This window comes from Ips typographus, linkage group LG1 (genome assembly GCF_016097725.1).
Source record: "Ips typographus isolate SLU linkage group LG1, UJ_Ityp_2.0, whole genome shotgun sequence".
Classification (NCBI taxonomy): domain Eukaryota; kingdom Metazoa; phylum Arthropoda; class Insecta; order Coleoptera; family Curculionidae; genus Ips; species Ips typographus.
Genome location: NC_138422.1, coordinates 11,758,333 through 11,780,413, shown reverse-complemented (window position 1 = coordinate 11,780,413; position 22,081 = coordinate 11,758,333). Strand labels below are relative to the sequence as shown.

General features: G+C 33.5%; 1 protein-coding gene across 13 annotated transcripts in view; it reads right to left on the bottom strand.

Annotated features, from left to right (window-relative positions):
- The window catches only part of Pde11 (Phosphodiesterase 11), a 122,415-nt gene that overhangs the window by 35,972 nt on the left and 64,362 nt on the right, over window positions 1–22,081 (bottom strand). For 5 of the 13 annotated variants that reach the window (XM_081984536.1, XM_081984519.1, XM_081984509.1 and 2 more), the window contains one exon: window positions 19,122–19,211. The exons of 6 other annotated variants lie outside the window; for them this stretch is intronic. In XM_081984536.1, the coding sequence (XP_081840662.1) occupies window positions 19,122–19,211 (90 nt within the window). Of the gene's footprint in view, window positions 1–6,125; window positions 6,645–19,121; window positions 19,212–22,081 lie in introns of all 13 variants that reach the window. 2 more of the 13 variants (XM_081984577.1, XM_081984583.1) reach the window with 2 other exon arrangements.

Genomic DNA, 22,081 nt, shown 5'->3' with positions numbered 1-22,081 from the left:
CCATTTAAAATTTATTTGATATGAACACCACTTTCAAGTAGTTTTTTCGAAAATGTTCCTAACATTGCCTGCCTTTACTCTAAAGCCTTCAGGTCATTAAGATGTTAAAAATTATTTTTATTTTATAACGATAGAAAATAGAGAGCTTATTTTTTAAAGGTCCAAAGAAATTTTGAACACATTCTTTAAAGATGATGTTTCGTAGAAAACTTATCCAAGATACTGATTATTTATTTGCTTTCATTTTTTCCAAAGTGGGCCAAGATTTTTCAACCAAAGTTAGTTATCATACAACAGACAGGCAAAAGAACTACACAAAAAAAAACATAAAATACGTGTTTTACTTAAAAAAATCCCTAGAAGCTTTCAAATAATTTTTTGGAGCTCAGAGACACCAAGCTGTCTTGAAAGTATTATAAAAGTTCTCAAACTTTTTGCAAGTCAGAAGTTTTTATTTACTTCTACTATTTATCCATTCTCTAAGCACAGTTAAGTAAATAAAAAATATGTACGAGTAAAAAATTAATCGTCTTAAATCTTAAGATCTATTTTGCGAAACGTATTTTTCTAATCAATTCTCCCTGAAACTAAATAAGTTCCTTCGCTTTTCCAGCATCAATGTTTCTTAACATACTTTTCCTATTGAAAGTGTTTTTGGAGTAAAGCTTCCAGTATTAGTGAAAATAATTTGGAAACGTGACGATTACAGCCGTTTAACGCTTTAGACTACTTTAGAGCAAAACCAGCAAGCTAAAGCGAGAGAAGAAATTTAATTTCATGGATAATCAGGACGTGTAAGGCGATCCTATTATAACAATGTTTACTTTGTGTTTGGTTCTATATACAATGCCAGAGAATTGCTAATCGATATACGAGTTAATTAAAGTCAAATAATAACGGTTTACTGTGTTGCACTTTGTTTGATTGGGCAGCAAAGAACACCCTAAAGTGGGATGAGTTTCAAGGAAACCCTTTTTGTTATTTCCTGACTAGATTGATGCTCCGATTAACCTTGAACTTGTTTTGGTTGAATTTGGAATTTTATGGTTTGGCATCTAAATGCAGTTTTCCTAGTGAAGTTATCCGGAAAATAAAATGGCCATGCACATGACATCATGTTACTCTTAGCCACAGACATTTTCCCACAGACAACATTTTATAGCGTGATAACACAAAACAGGAAGTTTTGAAAACCAATTCAATTTAGTAAGGACATACAATTTGTTTGAAAGGAACATGGCAAACAATAAACCTCAGTTTGAAATGTCGTTTGTATCGTTCAGCCCAATATGTTTCCTTTCACAAAACCCTTTGGGGAGCTTTAGTAATAATAATCAGGAATAATCATCAATCAATCGCTTGGAACAGTCTGAGATGAATTGGAAGATTAGAAACAAGATGCGAGGGAGACTTCTCTACGTCACGTTTAATTAAAGATTATCGCTTTTCAGACTCAAAATGCGTATAAAGCCGCAAACTAAAATAAAAAAGTGTTAGTTAAAAGTAGTGATGGGTGTAAATTTACCGTGACCGGTGATTTACCGGTAAAGTAAAGTAAAATTGGAAAAGTAAAACTCAGTGTGACAGGAAAATACCAATTTTCTGGGTCTAATTAAAATTAGCTTGAAAGATGTCATTTTCTTGTCATGGCTGTCATTAATTTCCTTAAAGTTATTTTCGGTCAATATTGTCAAAATAATATCCTGAAAAATAAAAACTGAATAAAAGACTGTTTTTATTTCTTATTTATTGTTTTAGAGATTTTGGTATATCAATAATAAAATAAATAAAGCAAAACAATCTTATCACTTTTTTATGAAAAAGGTTTTTCAACTTTTTATCACTTTTCTTTATTATCTCATGTTTAAATTATGACAAATAATATCTTTTTGAGATGAGAAAAATTACGCAAAAAGATATTACTATTTGAATAATTTGTAATTTACCTGTAATTTACTAACCATTGTCAAAATAACTGTAATAAGTCTCAGAAATCCGTCTCGTTTCGAAAACTGTGTTAAAAAATGTGTGCAAATTTTGACAGTTAATGACAGTTTTGTCAAATTTCTTATCCAATAACTGGAAAAACAGTACAAAATTTGTTACAGTCAGGGAGAAAAGCGGTATCAAAGTTTGAACTTCTAGAATCACAGTTTGAAAGAACAGTCAGGGATAAAATTGCCTGTAAAACTCACTTGGAATGAGAAAATGTTTGTTTTAAGCACATTTTTGAAATCCTCATTAAATTTCCTATTCAATAATCTGAAAAAACACTTCAAAATTTGTTAGTCAGGAAGAAAAGCGGAATCAAAATTTGAACTGACAGAAACACAGTTTGAAAGACCAGTCAGGGATAAAATCTCCTGTAAAACCTACTTTGAATGAGAAAATGTCTGTTTTAAGCACATTTTTGAAATCCTCATTAAATTTTCTATCCAATAACTTGAAAAACACTACAAAATTTGTTGCAGTCAGGGAAAAAAGGGGTATCAAAGTTTGAACTTCTAGAAACACAGTTTAAAAGAACAGTCAGCGACAAAATGACTGTTATAAGCACATGTTTGAAATCCTCATTAAATTTCCGATCCAATAACCTGAAAAACACCACAAAATTGGTTACAGTCAGGGAGAAAAGCGGTATCAAAGTTTGAACTTCTAGAAACACAGTTTGAAAGAACAGTCAGCGACAAAATCGCCTGTAAAACTCACTTGTAGTGAGAAAATGACTGCTATAAGCACATGTTTGAAATCCTCATTAACTTTCCGATCCACTAACCTGCAAAACACCACAAAATTGGTTACAGTCAGGGAGAAAAGCGGTATCAAAGTTTGAACTGCTAGAAACACAGTTTGAAAGAACAGTCAGGGACAAAATCGTCTGTAAAACTCACTTAGAGCGAGAAAATGACTGTTTTAAGCACATTTTTGAAATCCTCATTAAATTTCGTATCCAATAACTTGAAAAACACTACAAAATTTGTTGCAGTCAGGGATAAAAGCGGTATCAAAGTTTGAACTTCTAGAAACACAGTTTGAAAGAACAGTCAGGGACAAAATCGTCTGTAAAACTCACTTAGAGCGAGAAAATGACTGTTTTAAGTACATTTTTGAAATTCTCATTAAATTTCCTATCCAATAACTTGAAAGACACTAAAAAATTTGTTACAGTCAGGAAGAAATGCGGTATCAAAGTTTGAACTGCTAGAAACACAGTTTGAAAGAACAGTCAGGGACAAAATCGTCTCTAAAACTCACTTAGAGCGAGAAGACTGTTTTAAGCACATTTTTGAAATCCTCATTAAATTTCCTATCCAATAACTTGAAAAACACTACAAAATTTATTGCAGTCAGGGAGAAAAGCGGTATCAAAGTTTGAACTGCTAGAAACACAGTTTGAAAGAACAGTCAGGGACAAAATCGCCTGTAAAACTCACTTAGAGCGAGAAAATGACTGTTTTAAGCACATTTTTGAAATCCTCATTAAATTTCGTATCCAATAACTTGAAAAACACTACAAAATTTGTTGCAGTCAGGGATAAAAGCGGTATCAAAGTTTGAACTTCTAGAAACACAGTTTGAAAGAACAGTCAGGGACAAAATCGTCTGTAAAACTCACTTAGAGCGAGAAAATGACTGTTTTAAGTACATTTTTGAAATTCTCATTAAATTTCCTATCCAATAACTTGAAAAACACTACAAAATTTATTGCAGTCAGGGAGAAAAGCGGTATCAAAGTTTGAACTGCTAGAAACACAGTTTGAAAGAACAGTCAGGGACAAAATCGCCTGTAAAACTCACTTGGAGTGAGAAAATAACTGTTTTTGAAATCCTCATTATATTTTCTATCCAATAACCTGAAAAAAACACACAAAAATAGTGAAAATCATATTATGACAAAAATAATTACAATCTGAATCTCAGCTACCAAAATTCAAGTACCCTAGTGGCAACCCTTAGAATTAAGATAATTCAATTAGTGCGGCCTGTTTCACCCTGAAATCGCATTCCTCTTCATAGCTCCCAATGAAGGTACACGACCCTCTAATTGCATTCATCTCCATTAAGAGCTCGACTTATATTCGACGTCCTAACTGACCCCGACAACCCCCATTCCTGGAAATTTCCCTTCGTCTTCATGGAAACTAAACTATTTCGATGCTGGGATTTTTCCAGGAAGTAGACTCAACAAGTAGAAAGGAAACATGTTCTATAGGATAGGACCCCGAGGGAAATTTCAATAAGGGTCTACTTATTCTGTACGTAATTGAAACCAGGCAATTTACTTTTTGATTTAGAGTAATCGGAGCTAATGACGATGATTCGTTTTATTATCGTTACCGTAATATAAAATATTCTTCAAGAATTGGTCGTTAATTAACCTTCATTAAGCGGATCGTGAAAGTCAAGTTCAATGTTTGCTGTGCAAGGTTGACGCCATTTCATTGTTAAAGAAGTCTATGGTTAAAGAACACTTGCACGAGTTGATGGGTTTGTAATTATTGAAAAAATTCTAGCAGTACCAATTAGGCTGGAATTAGTTATAAGTTGATTTGACAGGGTTATAAAAAAAGTAGAACTTGATAGAAATGTGCTCATTACTGATAATAAGCTATTAGTTAATATGTAATTAATGTTTTTATACCATATTTAGAAAGATATATTCAGTGACAGTGCGAGTGAAAGGTATGCTTTTATTAAGATTTTTTTTTACTTTTATGTTGAATACTAATTTATACTAATTTTTTTTCATATTTTTTACACAATATAGTGTAATATAGTAAGTGCCTGGAATACTGTGTAAAATTTTCATTAATTTCCCTATCCAAATATGGAAGTTACAAGGCATTAAGTAAGACAAATACCAGTTAAGCTCCATGAAAAGGAGTTACCCTATACAATGCACCAGAAATATTTAAGCACTTTTAAGGTCAATGTCGGGGCAAGACAAAACGATGACAGATGAGAAACGAAGAGAGATAGAGGAAGTCGCCGGCAGGAGCTGGGTACGACAAGATTTGAAGTGACTCGGAGAAGGGCTGATGAAGAAGAGGACAAGAGAGAAGAAGAAGATGAATGTGATTTTGACTGTGCCAGAGGATGTAAAAAACGTCACCGTCAAAGAAACATTCTAGAAATTTAAAAGGCTTTAACTGAGTTTCAGTAGAATTGAGACAGATTGAGAGCTTTTGCAGGTTAGTGGGGTCCAGTATACTTTCAATAAATTTGTGATATGAAAAGAAAACTGTCAAATTATAAACATCCACTTTTAAGGTCAATGTCGTGGCAAGACAAAACGATGACAGATGGATCAGTAGAGTGATCAATTGTCGCCCAAGAGAAACAAAGAGAGATAAAGGAGGATCATAGAGACGTTGGGTGGATGACATAAGAGAAGTCGCCGGCAGGAGCTGGGTACGACAAGATTTGAAGAGACTCGGAGAAGGGCTGATGAAGAAGAGGAGAAGAGAGAAGAAGAGGAGAAGAGAGAAGAAGAAGATGAATGTGGTTTTGACTGTGCCAGAGGATGTAAAAAATGTCACAGTCAAAGAAACATTTAACATTAGGTGACCGTAGTTCTAAAAATTTAAAAGGCTTTAACTGAGTTTCAGTAGAATTGAGACAGATTGAGAGCTTTTGCAGGTCACTTGGGTCCAGTAAACTTTCCATAAATTTCTCATATGAAAAGAAAACTGTCAAATTATAAACATCTACTTTTAAGGTCAATATCGTGGCAAGACAAAACGATGACAGATGGATCAGTAGAGTGATCAATTGGCGCCCAAGAGAAACATAGAGAGATAGAGAAAGACCATAAAGACGTTGGGTGGATGATATAAGAGATGTCGCCGGCAAGAGCTGGGTACGACAAGATTTGAAGAGACTCAGAGAAGGGCTGATGAAGAAGAGGAGAAGAGAGAAGAAGACGATGAATGTTGTTTTGACTGTGCCAGAGCATGTAAAAAATGTCACAGTCAAAGAAACATTCTAGAAATTTAAAAGGCTTTAACTGAGTTTCAGTAGAATTGAGACGGATTGAGAGCTTATGCAGGTCAGTTGGGTCCAGTATACTTTCAATAAATTTGTGATATGAAAATAAAACTGTCAAATTATAAACATCTACTTACTCTTTTTATGCCTACAACTGTTAAATTTGCACATGCTAAACGACTGGCCCATGGATCGTAGGGATACTCTACGGATGCGGCCGTGCCCACTCGCCCCTACCGCCGTCGAGGGCGAAGCGGGGCGGCTGGGGCACAGCCCCACATCACGCCACCACTCTTTTAAGGTCACCGCCACGCCCGAAGCTTTGCTGATAATGCCCGAACGAACTCCGGAGCTTTTGCTTTTATTGTGGTGGCGGTAGTGGCGGTTGGTGTCCTGGTGCACCGTCTTCTTCTGTTTCCTGAACAGCGACAGATGAATCTTCCGGATGGTTTTGCGATGGTTTACCTCTGGAAGAGCCGTTTTGACGCTATCACGTCACTTTTTATCAATCTTGCTTTTTTCCAGTCCAAACTTGGTTTAACCAGTTGACGGTGGATTTAAATAAGGCGGGGGGTGTGATGTGTCAAAGTTTGTTATGGTTCCCCAACGGTTTACTTTCATTCTCCAAGTGGTCTGGTAAAGTAGTCTCAGCTAAGCTATCAGGAAGTGGAAAAATGGGGTTTTAGTTAATAATCTGGAAGTAACGCTTTAACAACCTTCGTGTGGAATTGCGCAACTTTTTAGAAAAACAAATAGTAGATTGTAGATATCATAATTACTTCTACTTACTAATTCTTATGTCAATATTATTTAACAAAGCGTATGCATATAATGAAGACAGGAATTTTAACGAGTTTGATTCAAAATGAAAGCTACTGTTAATGCGATAAGTCAATATTTACTTAGATTTTTCCTAATTTTTTTCATGTTTTTTCAAGTATTTGGACTCGCTAGCTTAATTGCCAAAGCAAAGATTCTTGATAAACAATGATTAATTTATATAAAAAAATTATTAATAAACAACATGTAACACCTTGAAAAGTTTGCGTGATCCTTTGTAAATACTAGAAATTCCGTACAAAAGAATAGGTAATTGAATTACAGCAAAACAAATTTCCTGTAGTGTTTCACTTCAACAATCATTATAGAAAATGAAGCATTTTATCAGGAGGCCAATTTTATTTAATCCTGATACTAGGCTTATTTGCCAATTGTAAAGAAAATTTAACCTTCTGTTGTTACTGTGCTCCTGATAGAAAATCTTAATGTACAGAAATACCGTGAATTTTATAAAGAATCTAAAAAGGCAAGGAGGAAAATTTTAGTTTTTCCTGATACTCGTTTCAATCGCCAAGTTTCAAGAAAAATTTAACTTCAGTTTCTTCTGTTATTTTGGTAAAAAATCCAATTGTTATAGAACGTTTACTCCCACCCTATAAACGCAAAGAAGTAACTTTTTAAAGGAGATTTACTTATTTCTGATGACATCCACATTCTGTTCTTTTGGTAGAAGAAAATCCAATTTTTACAGAAAATCCAGAGTTTTATCAGGAATGTAGAAACGCAATGAGGTAAAATTCTAGTCACTCTTTATAACAGCCTTGATCGCTAAATGTCACGAAATTTTACTATTCTGTTGTTTCTGAGCTTCTGAATTCAATCATTCCAAATTCACAGAAAACCAAGAAATTCAATTTCAGCATTTCTAAGCCTTATTAGTATCGATTTCAGCATGACTCAAACACCATGTAAATTTGACCGAAATCCGAAAGAAAGTCAAACGTGAAATAAACATCGTAACAGTTTCCAGGATGTTCTAGAAGACTCTCTAAGGTTCTTAGAACGTTTTAGTTGACTCTACAACGTTCTGGCGAGTTCTAGTTTTATCAAAGATCTGGAAGATTTTGGAACGTTACAGAAGACCGAGCAGGAGAAACTATAGAAGCTTCTTCAACGATCTGGAAGATTTTGGAATGTGGCAAAAAGCTTTAAAACGTTCTAGCAAGTTTTAGAAGCTTTATAAAAAATCTGGAAGATTTTGGAACGTTACAGAAGACCGAGCAGCAGGCACTCCAATACTTTTTGGCAAACTATAGAAGCTTCTTCAACGATCTGGAAGGTTTTAGAACGTTTCGACAGGGTCTAGAACGTTGTGTCAAGTTCTAGAAGCCTTTTCAAAGGTCTGGAACATTTTAGAACGTTGCAAAAGGCTTTACAACGTTTTGGCAAGCTCTAGAATCTTTTTCAAAAATCTGGAAGATTTTGGAACGTTACAGAAGACCGAGCAGAAGACACTCTAAATGTTTCTGGCAAACTATAGAAGCTTCTTCAACGATCTGGAAGATTTTGGAACGTTGCAAAAGGCTTTAGAACGATCTGACAAGTTCTAGAAGCTTTTTCAAAGGTCTGAAAGATTTTAGAATGTTGCAAAGGGCTTTACAACGGTCTGGCAAGCTCTAGAATCTTTAGCAAAAATTTGGAACGTTACAGAGACCGAGCAGAAGGCTCTAAAACTTTCTGGAAAACTATAGAAGCTTTTTCAACGATCTAGAAGGTTTGGAAACGTTGCTAAAGGTTTTAGAAAAGTTCTTCGAAACCATCAAATTTGAAACACCCTGTACAATTGTTAGTTTCTCTTCTTTAGACAGACATAAAAAACTGTTTTTTATAAAAGTTTTTGTTGAGTTATGTAATGGAATAATTAATTAATAATTTAAAAATTAGTAGAGGCTCAAATATGTGCTCATGCTTACAAAGCAAATAATTACGTTTTTTATCACCGAAAAAATGCCAATCATCGATGATGATGTTTCCACTCAAACAGTGAACTAATACATTCTAGTAATTAACTAAACATGTGCTTAAAAATGGAACATTGAACTTGATTAATTTAACATTAACGATTAGAAATATTCAAATTCAGTCAACTTGCGAAAATTATTGTCGAGGACACCAAGGTTTAGAATAATAACTTAGTTATAAAAGATACAATTAACTTTGTTTTGTAATATAATAGTCCAAAGTTTGTTTGTTATAAGGCCAATATTTTAAATACCTTGTATAAGGCAATTGGTAATAACTAAATTTTTGTCGTTGGTTAACCGCATTAATCAACATTACCACAACATAAAAAGATAATTTGCATTTAATCGTTTGAACTCGTTTCATGCATCTCCCTAGGAATATGAATTTATGACGCTACCGTGTCATAACGTTTTATTAATGGTTTTAGTTCTGCAATACGATAAACACACACGTATATTTCAAACTTGACGGAGAAAATGCTACAATAAACATCTTAGGAACACATCAAAATAAATTATGCATTCATTCTAGCTGCGATGCAGCTGGTTATATTATTCAATAAAAAATGCTAGTTAAATGGAAATTTTTGGTTCCGCGTAATGTGTTCATTACTTTATTGTTGATTGGGAAAATTTTCCACTGTTTCACCACTTAATGCATAAAAATAACAATTTCCTTTATAAACATTTTACCACAACCTCGCTAACCAAACAAATTTAATATATTAGGGTATATCAATATTAGTCAACCGGTAATTTAACATCTGTCGGCACACCTTCGCTAATTCCCCACACCCAACCAAGGACCTTTCGGGACACTAGATAAATTTCTCCTGTCTCGTGGACAAAAGCGAAAAACTTCCAAGTACGGTACACGCAATATACCATGGCAAAAGCGCATAAATTCCGGGACAGTGTGTCTCTCGCATTGGCGAGAACCCATTAACGTATCTAAAACGGGTATGCAAATCGTGGTGTCTTGTTGCTAACTTCGCACGGTACATCTGTAATGAAATTACTCTACAATCTCCAACGCATATCTTATTAGTTTTGTACGTGTAATGTCTGTACTTAGGGTACTCGTTATTGCTTTATAATCTATGCTCGTCGTGTAAAACGCTCCTAATAGGCCGTTTCCAACTTCGGAATTGGACTTCTGGACGCCTGTATGTTTTATTACAAGTAGCCAAACCCTGATTTCTTGTCGGGAATAATTTTGTTGCATACTAAATTTATGTTATAAAGAAGAACCATATTGATATGCCTAATGATATGTTTGTGCCCTAAATCCGACTTATTAACATTATCAGAAATAATACCTACTACTTAGGACTAGTATAAATAAAACCAACCTTCCAACCAAGCTTCTAACGTTTCAGCGATAATTCTAGTTTCATCTTCAAGGAAATTAAAAACAATCGCATAACACAGGATACAAGTAAAAATATATCACTTTGTAGAAAAATTTTTTTGATTTTTGTCATTCCAGGATAATGTACACGATAATTGGAATAATATACAAAAAACAATCATTGTATACCCAATCTATTATCCATTCGTGCGTTCTGAAGTTAGTTTTTTTGTTTTATGATCTTGAAGATGGTAGTAGAATTGTCAGCAAAACGTTCTAAAACACCTGTCAACAAAGCTTACTTTCATTTATTTTAATTTTAATTCTTAAGCACCTACCGTTTCTGGGAAAGTTTAAGACAGTTGTAAAGGGCTCTGGAACGTTTGAGAAAGTTCTCAATAGCATTTAGAGGTTTATGGGGTTTTCAAAATGGTCCTAGCCTAGAGGCCTCTGACAATTTAAAATATATATGGGAAAGTTTAAGACAGTTGTAGAGGGCTCTGGAACTTTTGAGACAGTTCTCAATAACATTTAGAGGTCTATGGGATTTTCAAAATGGTTCTAGACGCCTCTGGCAATTTAAAATAGTTCTGGGAAAATTTAAGACAGTTGTAGAGGGATCTGGAACTTTTGAGAAGGTTCGCAATAGCATGTAGAGGTCTATGGAGTTTTCAAATTGGTCCTCTGGCAATTTAAAATAATTCTAGGAATGTTTAAGGATTATTTCAGAAAGTCCTCAGTAGCATCTAGAGGTCTTTGGCACATTCAAAACGGTGCTAAAGACCTCTAACAATTTAAAACGAGTCTGGGAAAGTTTTAGATAGTTGTAGAGTGCTCCGGAACTTTTGAGAAGGTTCTCGATACCATTTAGAGGTCTATGGAGTTTTCAAAATGACCCTTTGGCAATTCAAAATAGTTCTGGGAATGTTTAAGACAGTTGTAGAGGAATCTGGAACTTTTCAGAAAGTCCTCAGTAGCATTTAGAAGTTTTTGGCACATTCAAAAGGGTCCTAGAGGCCTTTGACAATTTAAAACAAGTCTGGGAAAGTTTAAGATAGTTCTAGAAGGCTTTGTAACTTTTGAGAAGGTTCTCAATAGTATTTAGAAATCTATGGAGTTTTCAAAATGGTCCTCTGGCAATTCAAAATAGTTCTGGGAATGTTTAAGACAGTTCTAGAGGAATCTGGAACATTTCAGAAAGTCTTCAGTAGCATTTAGAAGTTTTTGGCACATTCAAAAGGGTCCTAGAGGCCTTTGACAATTTAAAACAAGTCTGGGAAAGTTTAAGATAGTTCTAGAAGGCTTTGTAACTTTTGAGAAGGTTCTCAATAGTATTTAGAAATCTATGGAGTTTTCAAAATGGTCCTCTGGCAATTCAAAATAGTTCTGGGAATGTTTAAGACAGTTCTAGAGGAATCTGGAACATTTCAGAAAGTCTTCAGTAGCATTTAGAGGTCTTTGACAATTTAAAACAAGTCTGGGAAAGTTTAGGACAGTTGTAGAAGGCTTTGGAACTTTTGAGAAGCTTCTCAATAGCATTTAGAGGTCTATGGAGTGTTGAAAATGGTCCTTTGGCAAATTAAAATAGTTCTGGGAATGTTTAAGACAGTTGTAGAGGAATCTGGAACTTTTCAGAAAGTCCTCAGTAGCATTTAGTGGTTTTTGACACATTCAAAACGGTCGTAGAAGCCCTTTGACAATTTAAAACAAGTTTGGTAAAGTTTAAGACAGTTGTAAAGGGCTCTGGAACTTTTGAGAAGGTTATCAATAACATTTAGAGGTCTATGGAGTTTTCAAAATGGTCCTCTGGCAATTCAAAATAGTTCTGGGAATGTTTAAGACAGTTGTGTATATGAAACATTTCAGAAAGTCGTCAGTAGCATTTAGAGGTTTTTGGCACATTCAAAACGGTCGTAGAGGCCTCTGGCAATTTAAAACAAGTTTGGAAAAGTTTAAGACAGTTGTAGAGGGCTCTGGAACTTTTGAGAAGGTTCTCAATAACATTTAGAGGTTTATGGAGTTTTCAAAATGGTCCTCTGGCGATTTAAAATAGTTCTGGGAATGTTCAAGACAGTTGTAGAGGAATCAGGAACTTTTCAGGAAGCTCTCAGTAGCATTTAGAGGTCTTTGGCACATTTCATCATCAAAAGGGTCCTGAAGGCCTCTGACAAATTTAAAACAAGTCTGGGAAAGTTTAAGACAATTGTAGAAGCTTCTGAAACTTTGTAGAAGATTGTCAATAGCATTTAGAGGACTATGGAACAGTCAAAGTAACCTGACATCAATTGAACCATCAAATTGACAAAAGCTGGTAGTATGATGTTATAAAACACGCATTTTTATTCGATTTTCGTCTAATGAAATGAGATAAGGAAGGTGACGCAGTCACTGAACAAAGACTTGTTGTGGGAGCTTTATTTTTGGAGATAGGAAGAAACTGTTTCCACAAGTTGTCTAAATATATGTACCAACCATCTGTACTGCCTATACGGAACAAAAAAAAACTTGTTCCTGTTCAGAAAAACTAATACGTCCGGTTCATGTTGTTCTTTTTCATTCGCCTTAAGGTTATTGACACATATCGAATAGGACATAAGGAACACTGCATAATCGTTAAGCAACACGGTGTGGGACGGGCTCGCCTGAACATGTCTACCATTGTCTGACGTACATTGTTGCACTCGCATGAATGGAACAACGTTCCTCTGTCAGGCTGCATTCATCTAAGCAAAGATTGATTTTCTTCTAATGCATAAAACATTCCTCGACAGTGGTCTTGTCGGGTCACGAACTCTATAAAAACAACACACACACTCGACTTCCTATCCAGTTACGTTAGCAATTTGTTTTTCGCGTAATTATGCTTTGCGTAAATTGGCTTTCTGACTGGGAAATTTATCAGGTTGGTTATGATGCGTGTATAACAGTGTCAAAAGCGAGGTAAAGGAGAAATATTACGAGGTGGTTAAGATGAAGCCTTACTGTGTTCACTGGCTTGCGGTGTAAACTTAGTCAACTCTGAAATAAATCTTCTAGCAAGTTAATATAGTAAAGCAAAGTGTCACTTACTAGTATAAAAATAGCTATTTATGTAACCAGTTACGAAAAGTTCGATTTTCTGTAACGAATGAATGTTTGTAGGGCGAGCGCAGGGAGGTCCTACAATTTGAATGAGTTACACAATAAGACATTTTCGAAACGTGTTGCATACATAATTTTTTCTAATTTTGACCAAAAAGCTGTGAAAATCATCTTTTAAAGTGATTTAACACAAATATTCATTTTCATAGCACCTTGTATAAATTGTGACAACGACATGTTATGATGGATGTCGCCTATATGTTTCTACGGAAATGCATAAAGACAGAGAGTGATGAAATGAACTTTTCATAACTAGTTACATAAAGTGATACTTTTCGTACTACTATAACTAGTTACGAAAAGTAAAACGTTTTGTCACTCAATCAGTTTTCAAAAGTGTCACTTTATATGCCACAATTAGAAAAAAAAAATTTTACCACTGCACCTAAATCCTAAACGCTATTTATCTAGTTTATAGAAAAAAACATTTACTTACATCTAGAATAAAAAGTATCATTTAACAGTCTTTATTCGGGTATTTATCACATGTTAATCAAAATACTATAATAAATCAGACAAATTATCTAAAAAGATTAAATTCATCTTACTACGTTGTTTTAACAGTTGGTATTCGGTTCTTTTTTAACCATATGGTATTCGTTTATTTAAAAGATCATTCCATGAAGCTCTCAACAAAGTAAATGACAGTTAATCTTTGAATATTGTGCTGGGTTCACTCTATCAAAATGTGTTTTTTAAATTCGACAAAAATTCTACTTTAGAAGAATAACTCCAGCATCAAAAATTGCCGTTCGTAAATCTCCATAATAAGTTTTCACAAAAATTGTTGACGCATATATTAATAAAAAATATTTACCACTTGTGATATAACTATTTAATATACCAATTGTATTGCAATCAAACTTTGTCTTTGATTATTAATAAAGTTACATACAAATATTTTACTTTGATCACTATAAAATCTTCTAAAATTTGAAACCAAACTTCCCAAACACTCTGGAAAGTGTTCTTGATATTCTAGTGTATAGTTGTTTTATTACTTTTCTGTTAAAATATACATCACGCTTAAAATGGCATCTTTAAGAAATTTACTTAATTTCAGTTTATACCAAATAATTCATAATTATCATATAATCGTTTATTGGCAAGGAACTCGTAATAGTAATAATTACATACTCAGGTGGAAAGTGTTTGATTTCTGTCGAGAAATTAGGTAGTTTGAAGCTGAAACGTTTCTTTAAGTGCTTTTAACATGGAGATTTCTGAAGACGCAATGTTACTTGTCACCACGTGACCTTCGAGCTGTTGCAGAGCCGCAGAGGTCGCGGAAGAAAGTTTCTTAATTGTAAAAAGTAAGTCCAAATATGACAAAAAGCATGTTGACATTCAACCGGGTGGAAAGTACTGACTTTCCACCCGGTTTACACATAAGAAATAACGTTATTACATACTTGGTTGGTTAGAAATTGTAGTATATAAGGACATATAAAAATGAGGTAAAATCACTGAAGAATCACTTCTAATTTACGTACACTTGAAGATTAGAGCAGTGACATTGAATCGTTGGCATGGCAATTAAGGAGCGGCAATTTAAAATCCCCCTGTAAAAGGTTTAATTACTGGCGCCAGACTGGTGCTTCCACGTACTTTGGGCCTTATTTCTGTAGCTGCTGTAACGTAATTGCTTGATTTTATGGCTGAATTGAAGATTCGTTAAAGATTGACTTTAAAAAGTTTTGCAATTTATATTGAGAGCCGAAGTTCAGGGACGTTTGGAATTCTGTCTGTGGCAGTGAGACGTGCATCGTTTCGATTCCAGATTGCAATGTGCAGAGTTTTCTTTGAGACTCTGCTCGTCCAAGCAGTTTTATTGTTCTTCAAACGAGGCATTTAATATCAAGAAAGTCGTAAAACCCGGAAGAGTTTAATATAGTAAAACCAAACTATACAATGTTATAATAATAAGTAGTCAACTTAGTAGGTCCTAATCCCTGATTAGGCAATAACAGTGCTTGTGACTGGGTTTATCATGTAATCTTTACGAGGTTGCCTACAAATGAGTAATAGTTACTGTTGTTGATAATGTCTCCTCTTGTCAACATCAAGGTTCAATTTACTAAAAGGGAATGACGTAAAAAATTGACTAACTTTTATCACTAGGATATTTTTGTCGACTATCCAACTTGAAATAAATTACCGAGGTCCAGAAGTCCAGGAGTGGGCAATGTAAATATAGCACTGACCTTTCCAAATCATTTCAGTTTAAAACTAAGTGAAGCTGAAGACTTATGAAATTCTGCGAACTTGGCATCACATGGCGTTAGTCCAAAAAGCATACCATTAATAATAATTATTTTAAATCAGTTTGATTAAAATGTGTTTACGAAAATGCCTCAACCAAAACGGGGTCATTTATGAAGTGATTTTGGCTTCTTAATATTTTTAAATAAGTTCTCAATAATACTGTTTTGCTGGCTCTAAAAACTAAACTTGTCTACTGTTATGTCTCGCCTAACATGCATAATTTGAATGTTAAATAAGATTAATATCATGTTATTGAAAACAAAATTCTGTAATTATTTCAGTTAACAATAATTTTTGTAAGCCTACTTGATATATACCACTGACTTTTCCCAAAGCTTTTTATCCTCCAACACGAGCCTGATCCCGAATAAAAGTGTCATCATCGCCCAAATCCCATTTTATCCTCGAAAACAATACTTGTTTTGTGTAGGAACTAAAAATATATCTCACACTTGAAAGGCAAGTTTATTCACCCCTGTGAAGCAACGACATTCTTCGATTTCCCAGACATTCAACTCGGGTTGTTTTAGGTCTTGTGGGCGAAATTACTGAGCTCTACTTGGCTTTAATCTACATTTAATTAAATAACTTTAATGGGAACGTAAATTTGGACAGGAAGCGGATGAAGGACTCGTGAGAATTAAATTCAGATTTTTCGTAAAGTTTGAAAACACTTTATTGATGTAGAGATAAGATAAAGTAGAGTCAAGGCCGTAAATAGAGGAAATTTAATTGCATTTCAGTTTTAGTACTTTTAATAAGTCAATGTTAAGTACCTTTTATCTATTAAATAAAATTTTCATAAACGTCTCATCAATCACTTTGCGTGGATTGATTGATGGACCAATGCCCTAAAGTTGTAGTGATCCGTCAAGATTCCAATAAGATTATACATTCAAATTGAAAAAATCCGAAAAAACTCCAGGGAAAATGTATTTTCTGTGTACTACTTTGTTATTCTTGATGAATGATAGAAAAAGAGGCAAAACTGATTTAGTATTTATCCAAAACAGAACTAACAAATCATCCCGACAAAACTAAATTTTTTGTACAAAGTAAAGAATATACCTACATTGAGATGACCAGAAGAGAACAAATTCTGAGTTTGTTTTAACTTGACTTTTGTTGATAGAAGTACATTTTAAATCAAGGGTGTCATATCACAAGAGAAGTCCTGATTTTGGTAATAAGTAATATAAATATTGTTAAAACTATCAATCATTTGAATGAAATTGAATGCCAGCTGTGAATTGAAAGGAAAAGAAATAGGGAATGAACTATTTTCTTATATGTGTCCAAGATAAGGATTAATTTCATGAGGATCTCCTAAACCGCAACAGATAGTAAGAAATATTTATAGACGGATGTTAGAAGTCATAAGAGCAATTTTACTCATCTTCTACTAAGAAAAATGGGTATGAATTATTAGAAATAGGCTTTTTACGTAAGAATATTCAAAAACACCATCTCGAAGAACTTGCCATGAAAAGGTATTTTTAGATGTTTGATTTGATTTGAAATATAGAAACGCGTAGAAGAACCACGGAGGTTATTTTTCTTAAATTCCGACTTCCAACTCGAAAATTAGTTAAATTCCGACTTCAAAATTAACTAAATTCCGACTTTGAACCCGGAAATTAGTTGCACTGTTGTCAAATAGAAAAATTCTACTAGTTTGCCTCCAAGAGTGTTTACAATGTTGTTCAATTAACAAATTCTACTAATTTAGGTCGAAGAGTGTTTGTTGTTGCCTAACTGACAATTTTTTTTAATTTGGTTCAAAAATGTCTTTACAATATTGCTAAACTGACAAATTCTATAATTTTGGTTCGAAGATTGCAATGTGACCAAACTGAAAAATTCTACCAATTTGGTTTAAAGTTGGACAAATCTGGAAATGTTTTATTGGAAAAACTTTCGAATTACCAATTTTCGTATAACGTGACGTTTTCGTATTGACAATATTCACATTTGATGTCGTGTCAAACTGTCAATGTTGTCATTCATTCAATATTCAATGTTGTTGCTTCTTTATTGACTTGACTCACTGCCACATACTTATTACTATATTTACTTACTATAATTTTATTATTGTTATTACGATATTTGACAGTTTTGAGTTAATCATACGGAAATCATCAAACAATATAAAACGATAATTTTGAGGTTATGTGTTGATTAATTTCAATCTTCTTCTCCTCTTCTCGACTTCTTCCAGAAACTTTCCTAAAGTCTTCCCTACACGGAGACTTTCAAATTTTGGAAAGTTTCCTATGTAGAAAGTTTTTGCGTACCCTACTAGTTTAAAGTTTCGTGTGCAATGTTGCCAAATTGACAAATTTTACTATTTTGGTTTGCATAGTGTTTCCAATGCGACAATGTAAATTCTGATCTCCAAAATTAAGAGAAATTCTATTTTTGAAAACACTATATTTTGGTTGAAAAAAAGAAGTGTATTAACTAACTATAGGGTGTTTCAGGATAATGACAGCTCGTTCAAAAGTAAGAAAAAAAGTTTCTATTAACTTAACTTCTAAAATAGTGATTGGCTACTTTTTCTAGCTTAAATTCTGCAACTTACTGGCGAATCCTAACGGAAAATAGTTCAGAAGTTTAATTCAAAAACAACACGAAGAAAACACTGTTAATCTAAGTTTTTCTAAGTGAAGTTGCATAAGTTTCCATAAAACAAACACATAAAACCAAGATATTAAAAGTCGGTTTTATCTTTTTTTTTATTTCATCATAATTCGCGTTCCCCAGTTGACATTTTTATCATCGAACTCGTGCCTGACGTTTATATGCATTTTCCAATGCTAATTAAAATCCGTAGCGTGCCTGCTAGGGTTACACAATCATCTCGAATATGATATAAAGTAGCATTAAAAGGCTGACATGTTCCGTCTGCATTTACATCACCCTAATTGACACTTTAATAACACGTTTCCATGTCGAAGAAAAAAAAATATGTAAAAAACTGGTCGTGGCCATATTGAAACGATAATCGGTTATCAAAGCCGGGCGCCACGTCTTAATTTCTGATATATCATTAAATGTCACGTTGTATTATTTTGAAACGCTAAATTACTCTCATAGATTAATTGCTAAATAATGATAATAAACGAACCCAGAAACGTTTGCGTGTTTAATGTTGCGTAGCTTTTTGTTTGTTGTTTATATCTGAATTTTGGTAAGGAGGGTGGAAAAAAGTCCAATTTCCTGCCGTCTGAAGCTGGAAAATAGACGGGAAACTTTCCAGACTTATAATAATGTGTCACACACCACAAAGTACCGTGCGAAAGTCAATTTTGAATTTATAATGTGATGTAAACACGTGGTAGACGCGTTTCTACGTCATGTATATAAATTGCGTTATTTCCTCAATTTACTAGCATGTGTGTGTTATTGCGGTTTTTCAAAACCAAACCCAACCAACCACCTTGGATAGTACGTAGCAATAAAGAGCAAGGAGAAATTGCCCAACAACCTTTTTAAAATACAAAGGAAATGGAATAACTGGGTGAAAGTATGCCTAATCTACTCACACAAGTGACACAAAAAAAATTCTATACCTGCAATGCCCAATTTTCGGTATCCTCGGAAATTTTTGAATCGTTTTTCCTCATTCACCCGTTCCACTTGCAACGTTCGCCCGGTTTTGCCTGTTGAAACACCAATCAATCAATCTTCAGCATTACCTTAAAAATTTCGAAAAAAAACAATACTCCAATACCAAAAGAAATTAAAATTTTCCTCACACACCCACACAAAACACACTCGAGGTAGCCAATTTAAAATTTGAATGGTTATTCGAATGAGCAGATGGTTTTGATTAAATTTACGTTTCAAAGGGGGACAGTACGCGTTTAATTTCCTCATTCATTAGATTTGTAAGTGAAAAGTTCAAGTTTTATTGGGTCCACTTTAATTGAATCTCGGCTTCGCAATTATAGGACTCGTGTCCAAATGGTTTGTTGCACAAAAATCTGTGAATTAGTTGTAATTAAATTATTTATTATTTCCCGTCTTGAAGATGCGGTAAATATAACAAAATGCAAATTTTATTCACATATTTAGTTCTAATACCTACTTATTATCTACTAGAAATTCTGATCGATAAACTCAAAATCATTTTTCGAAAAGTTGAAAACACTAGAAAGTCAATGTAGTTATCGTCGAAATTTCTTCAAAACAAGATTTTATTTCAATAGTCTTTTTGAAATTATGATGTTCTTGTTTGATATTTTAACATGGTTTTAAAAGGTAGAATCGTGTAGATTGTTTAATAGAATTTTCCTCAAAAGCAATTTGAAAAATTCGGTAAAGTCCAAATTTGTTTGAAACAATTTGCTATTTTAAAGAGTTTTGCTGTAAAATAAGGTGTATAGAAATTAGCAAAAACAGTCTTTGTTTTTTTTTTTAATTTCATTTATTTTAAAAGCCGGCTTTGAGTATAATTTAGAGAGTGGGTCAAAGACAGAGTATTTGGATTAAATGTTAAAAATTCGTTAACGCCATGTCAAACTTTGACATTATACAGGGTGTTCCCGGAAATTGCGTTATATTTCAGGGCTTGATGTGCAACAAAAAATAACTCAAGTTTTATTTACAGGATGTCAAAGAATTTCAGAAGTTTATTCAAACATTTTTTATAAATAAACTAGTCCGGAAATTTCTCGGTGTCAAGATTAATTAAAAAGCTCTAAAAACGATCAATTACATCAACTCCAACAGGAAAGAGTAGTTTTACTAAACTGAAGCAATTCAGGTAAGGAACATTTTATTTGACAAATATACTACATTAACCTAACCCTAACCTTATAAAAATTCGAAGTTACGAGCAAACGTCAAACGATGAATTTTCAAACAAACAATAATTTATTTTTAATAAAAACAAAATTGCGAGACGTAAAATGACAATAATTCTTGACACCGAGAAATTTTCAGACATTAATAATAGTTATTTATACAAGTGACTGAAACCTTTTTTTTAGAGTAAATAAACCGGTTTGAATCACGTGTTTTTTGTACAATATTTTATTAAATTTCGACTTATTATATTAAAAAGAAAACTAAAATCACAGTTCTATTAAATTTGCACCGCGACCCGTAAATGTGACATTGTTGTTTGTTTGTTTACATCTGTAAATAAACGAATGCCATTTAGAGTGATTTAAATTGTTTTTAAACCTCTAGTGACTAAAAAATTGTTGAAATTTACAAAAAAAAATTTATTGTGATTATCATTTCTGAAAATTAGGATAGTTATTCTGTGACACCCTGTATAAACTAGGTTCCAAAGTTATATCGTTACGAACATACAGGGTGTAAAAGGTTGAATAAGATAACCGCAATTTTTGCATAGGTTTGGTTAAATTGGTTTACCGAACCTCTGGACATAATTGAACGTCAATTTGTAGATTAGGTTAGGTTAGATTATAAGTTTTGTTAGTAATTTTTTATTTTTCCAGTGGCGTCCATACGCCCATTTTACGATTTTTACAGAAAAAACGTTTTATAAAATACAATTTCTAATTAAATTTTTACATAAAGAGTTTATTTGCTATTTTTTGCTATATTTCGTTTTTGAGTGTAAAAACTCATGATGATGTAGGTACTCAATAATACAACATTAAATCTGTTTGTTATTCGATAAATAAATAATGATGATAAACTTATAATGATCAATTTGGGTGGTTCACCCTGTATAGCAAATTTGAGTTATTTGGTGATGCACTATGAAACCCTGAAAAATGATGCATTAGTTTATATCGTGCACTCTGTATATAGTGATTTGGCCATATCTCTCTAATGGGATACAAAAAAAAATATTCCTATATAGAAATTGATCATTGACATTTTTTTCGTGCAAAATCAAAATTAAACTAATAAAATATGACGGTCACTTCCTCGTATTCAATATGGTTGATTGGTATAAATAGCCTCGGATGTGGGTAACGATACCGTCATTCGATGAAATAGAACTCAAATAAAAACCTGAAAAATATCCTCCCCTGTAGCCTTCGAGGGTGAGAGCAATTTTCCGGCTATTTGTCGCCATTGCATTGACGTCAGCGCACATGATTCTATAGATGTTTGTAATACCTTCTTGTACGTTTAACTCGTAAATTTCCACACCACAATATCTCAGAAAACTTAATCATTGATGAACCCCAGGAGCGAATAAAAATATGTTTTACGTCAGTCATCACTGCAATCAATTACAGTGGAACTAAAGAACGATAGCTAATTTGAATTTGAATTTGATCTTGATCGATCAACAATTTGTTTGCCTTCCAGATGCTACGTGATACTACAATAACATAGGAAAGTCCCGAAGGTGGACGGAAAAGGTTCACCCAAACTGTTTGACCTCCATGGTTTTTTTAGTGTCAATGTCAAGCCATTGAAACGCCAATAAATCTTTTCCTAAGAAAACGATGGACGACCTTCTTCCTTCTAGAAATCAATTGTGTTTATGTTAATATTAATAAAAACGTTTCATTCACTGCACCTTGAATGTACTGAAAAT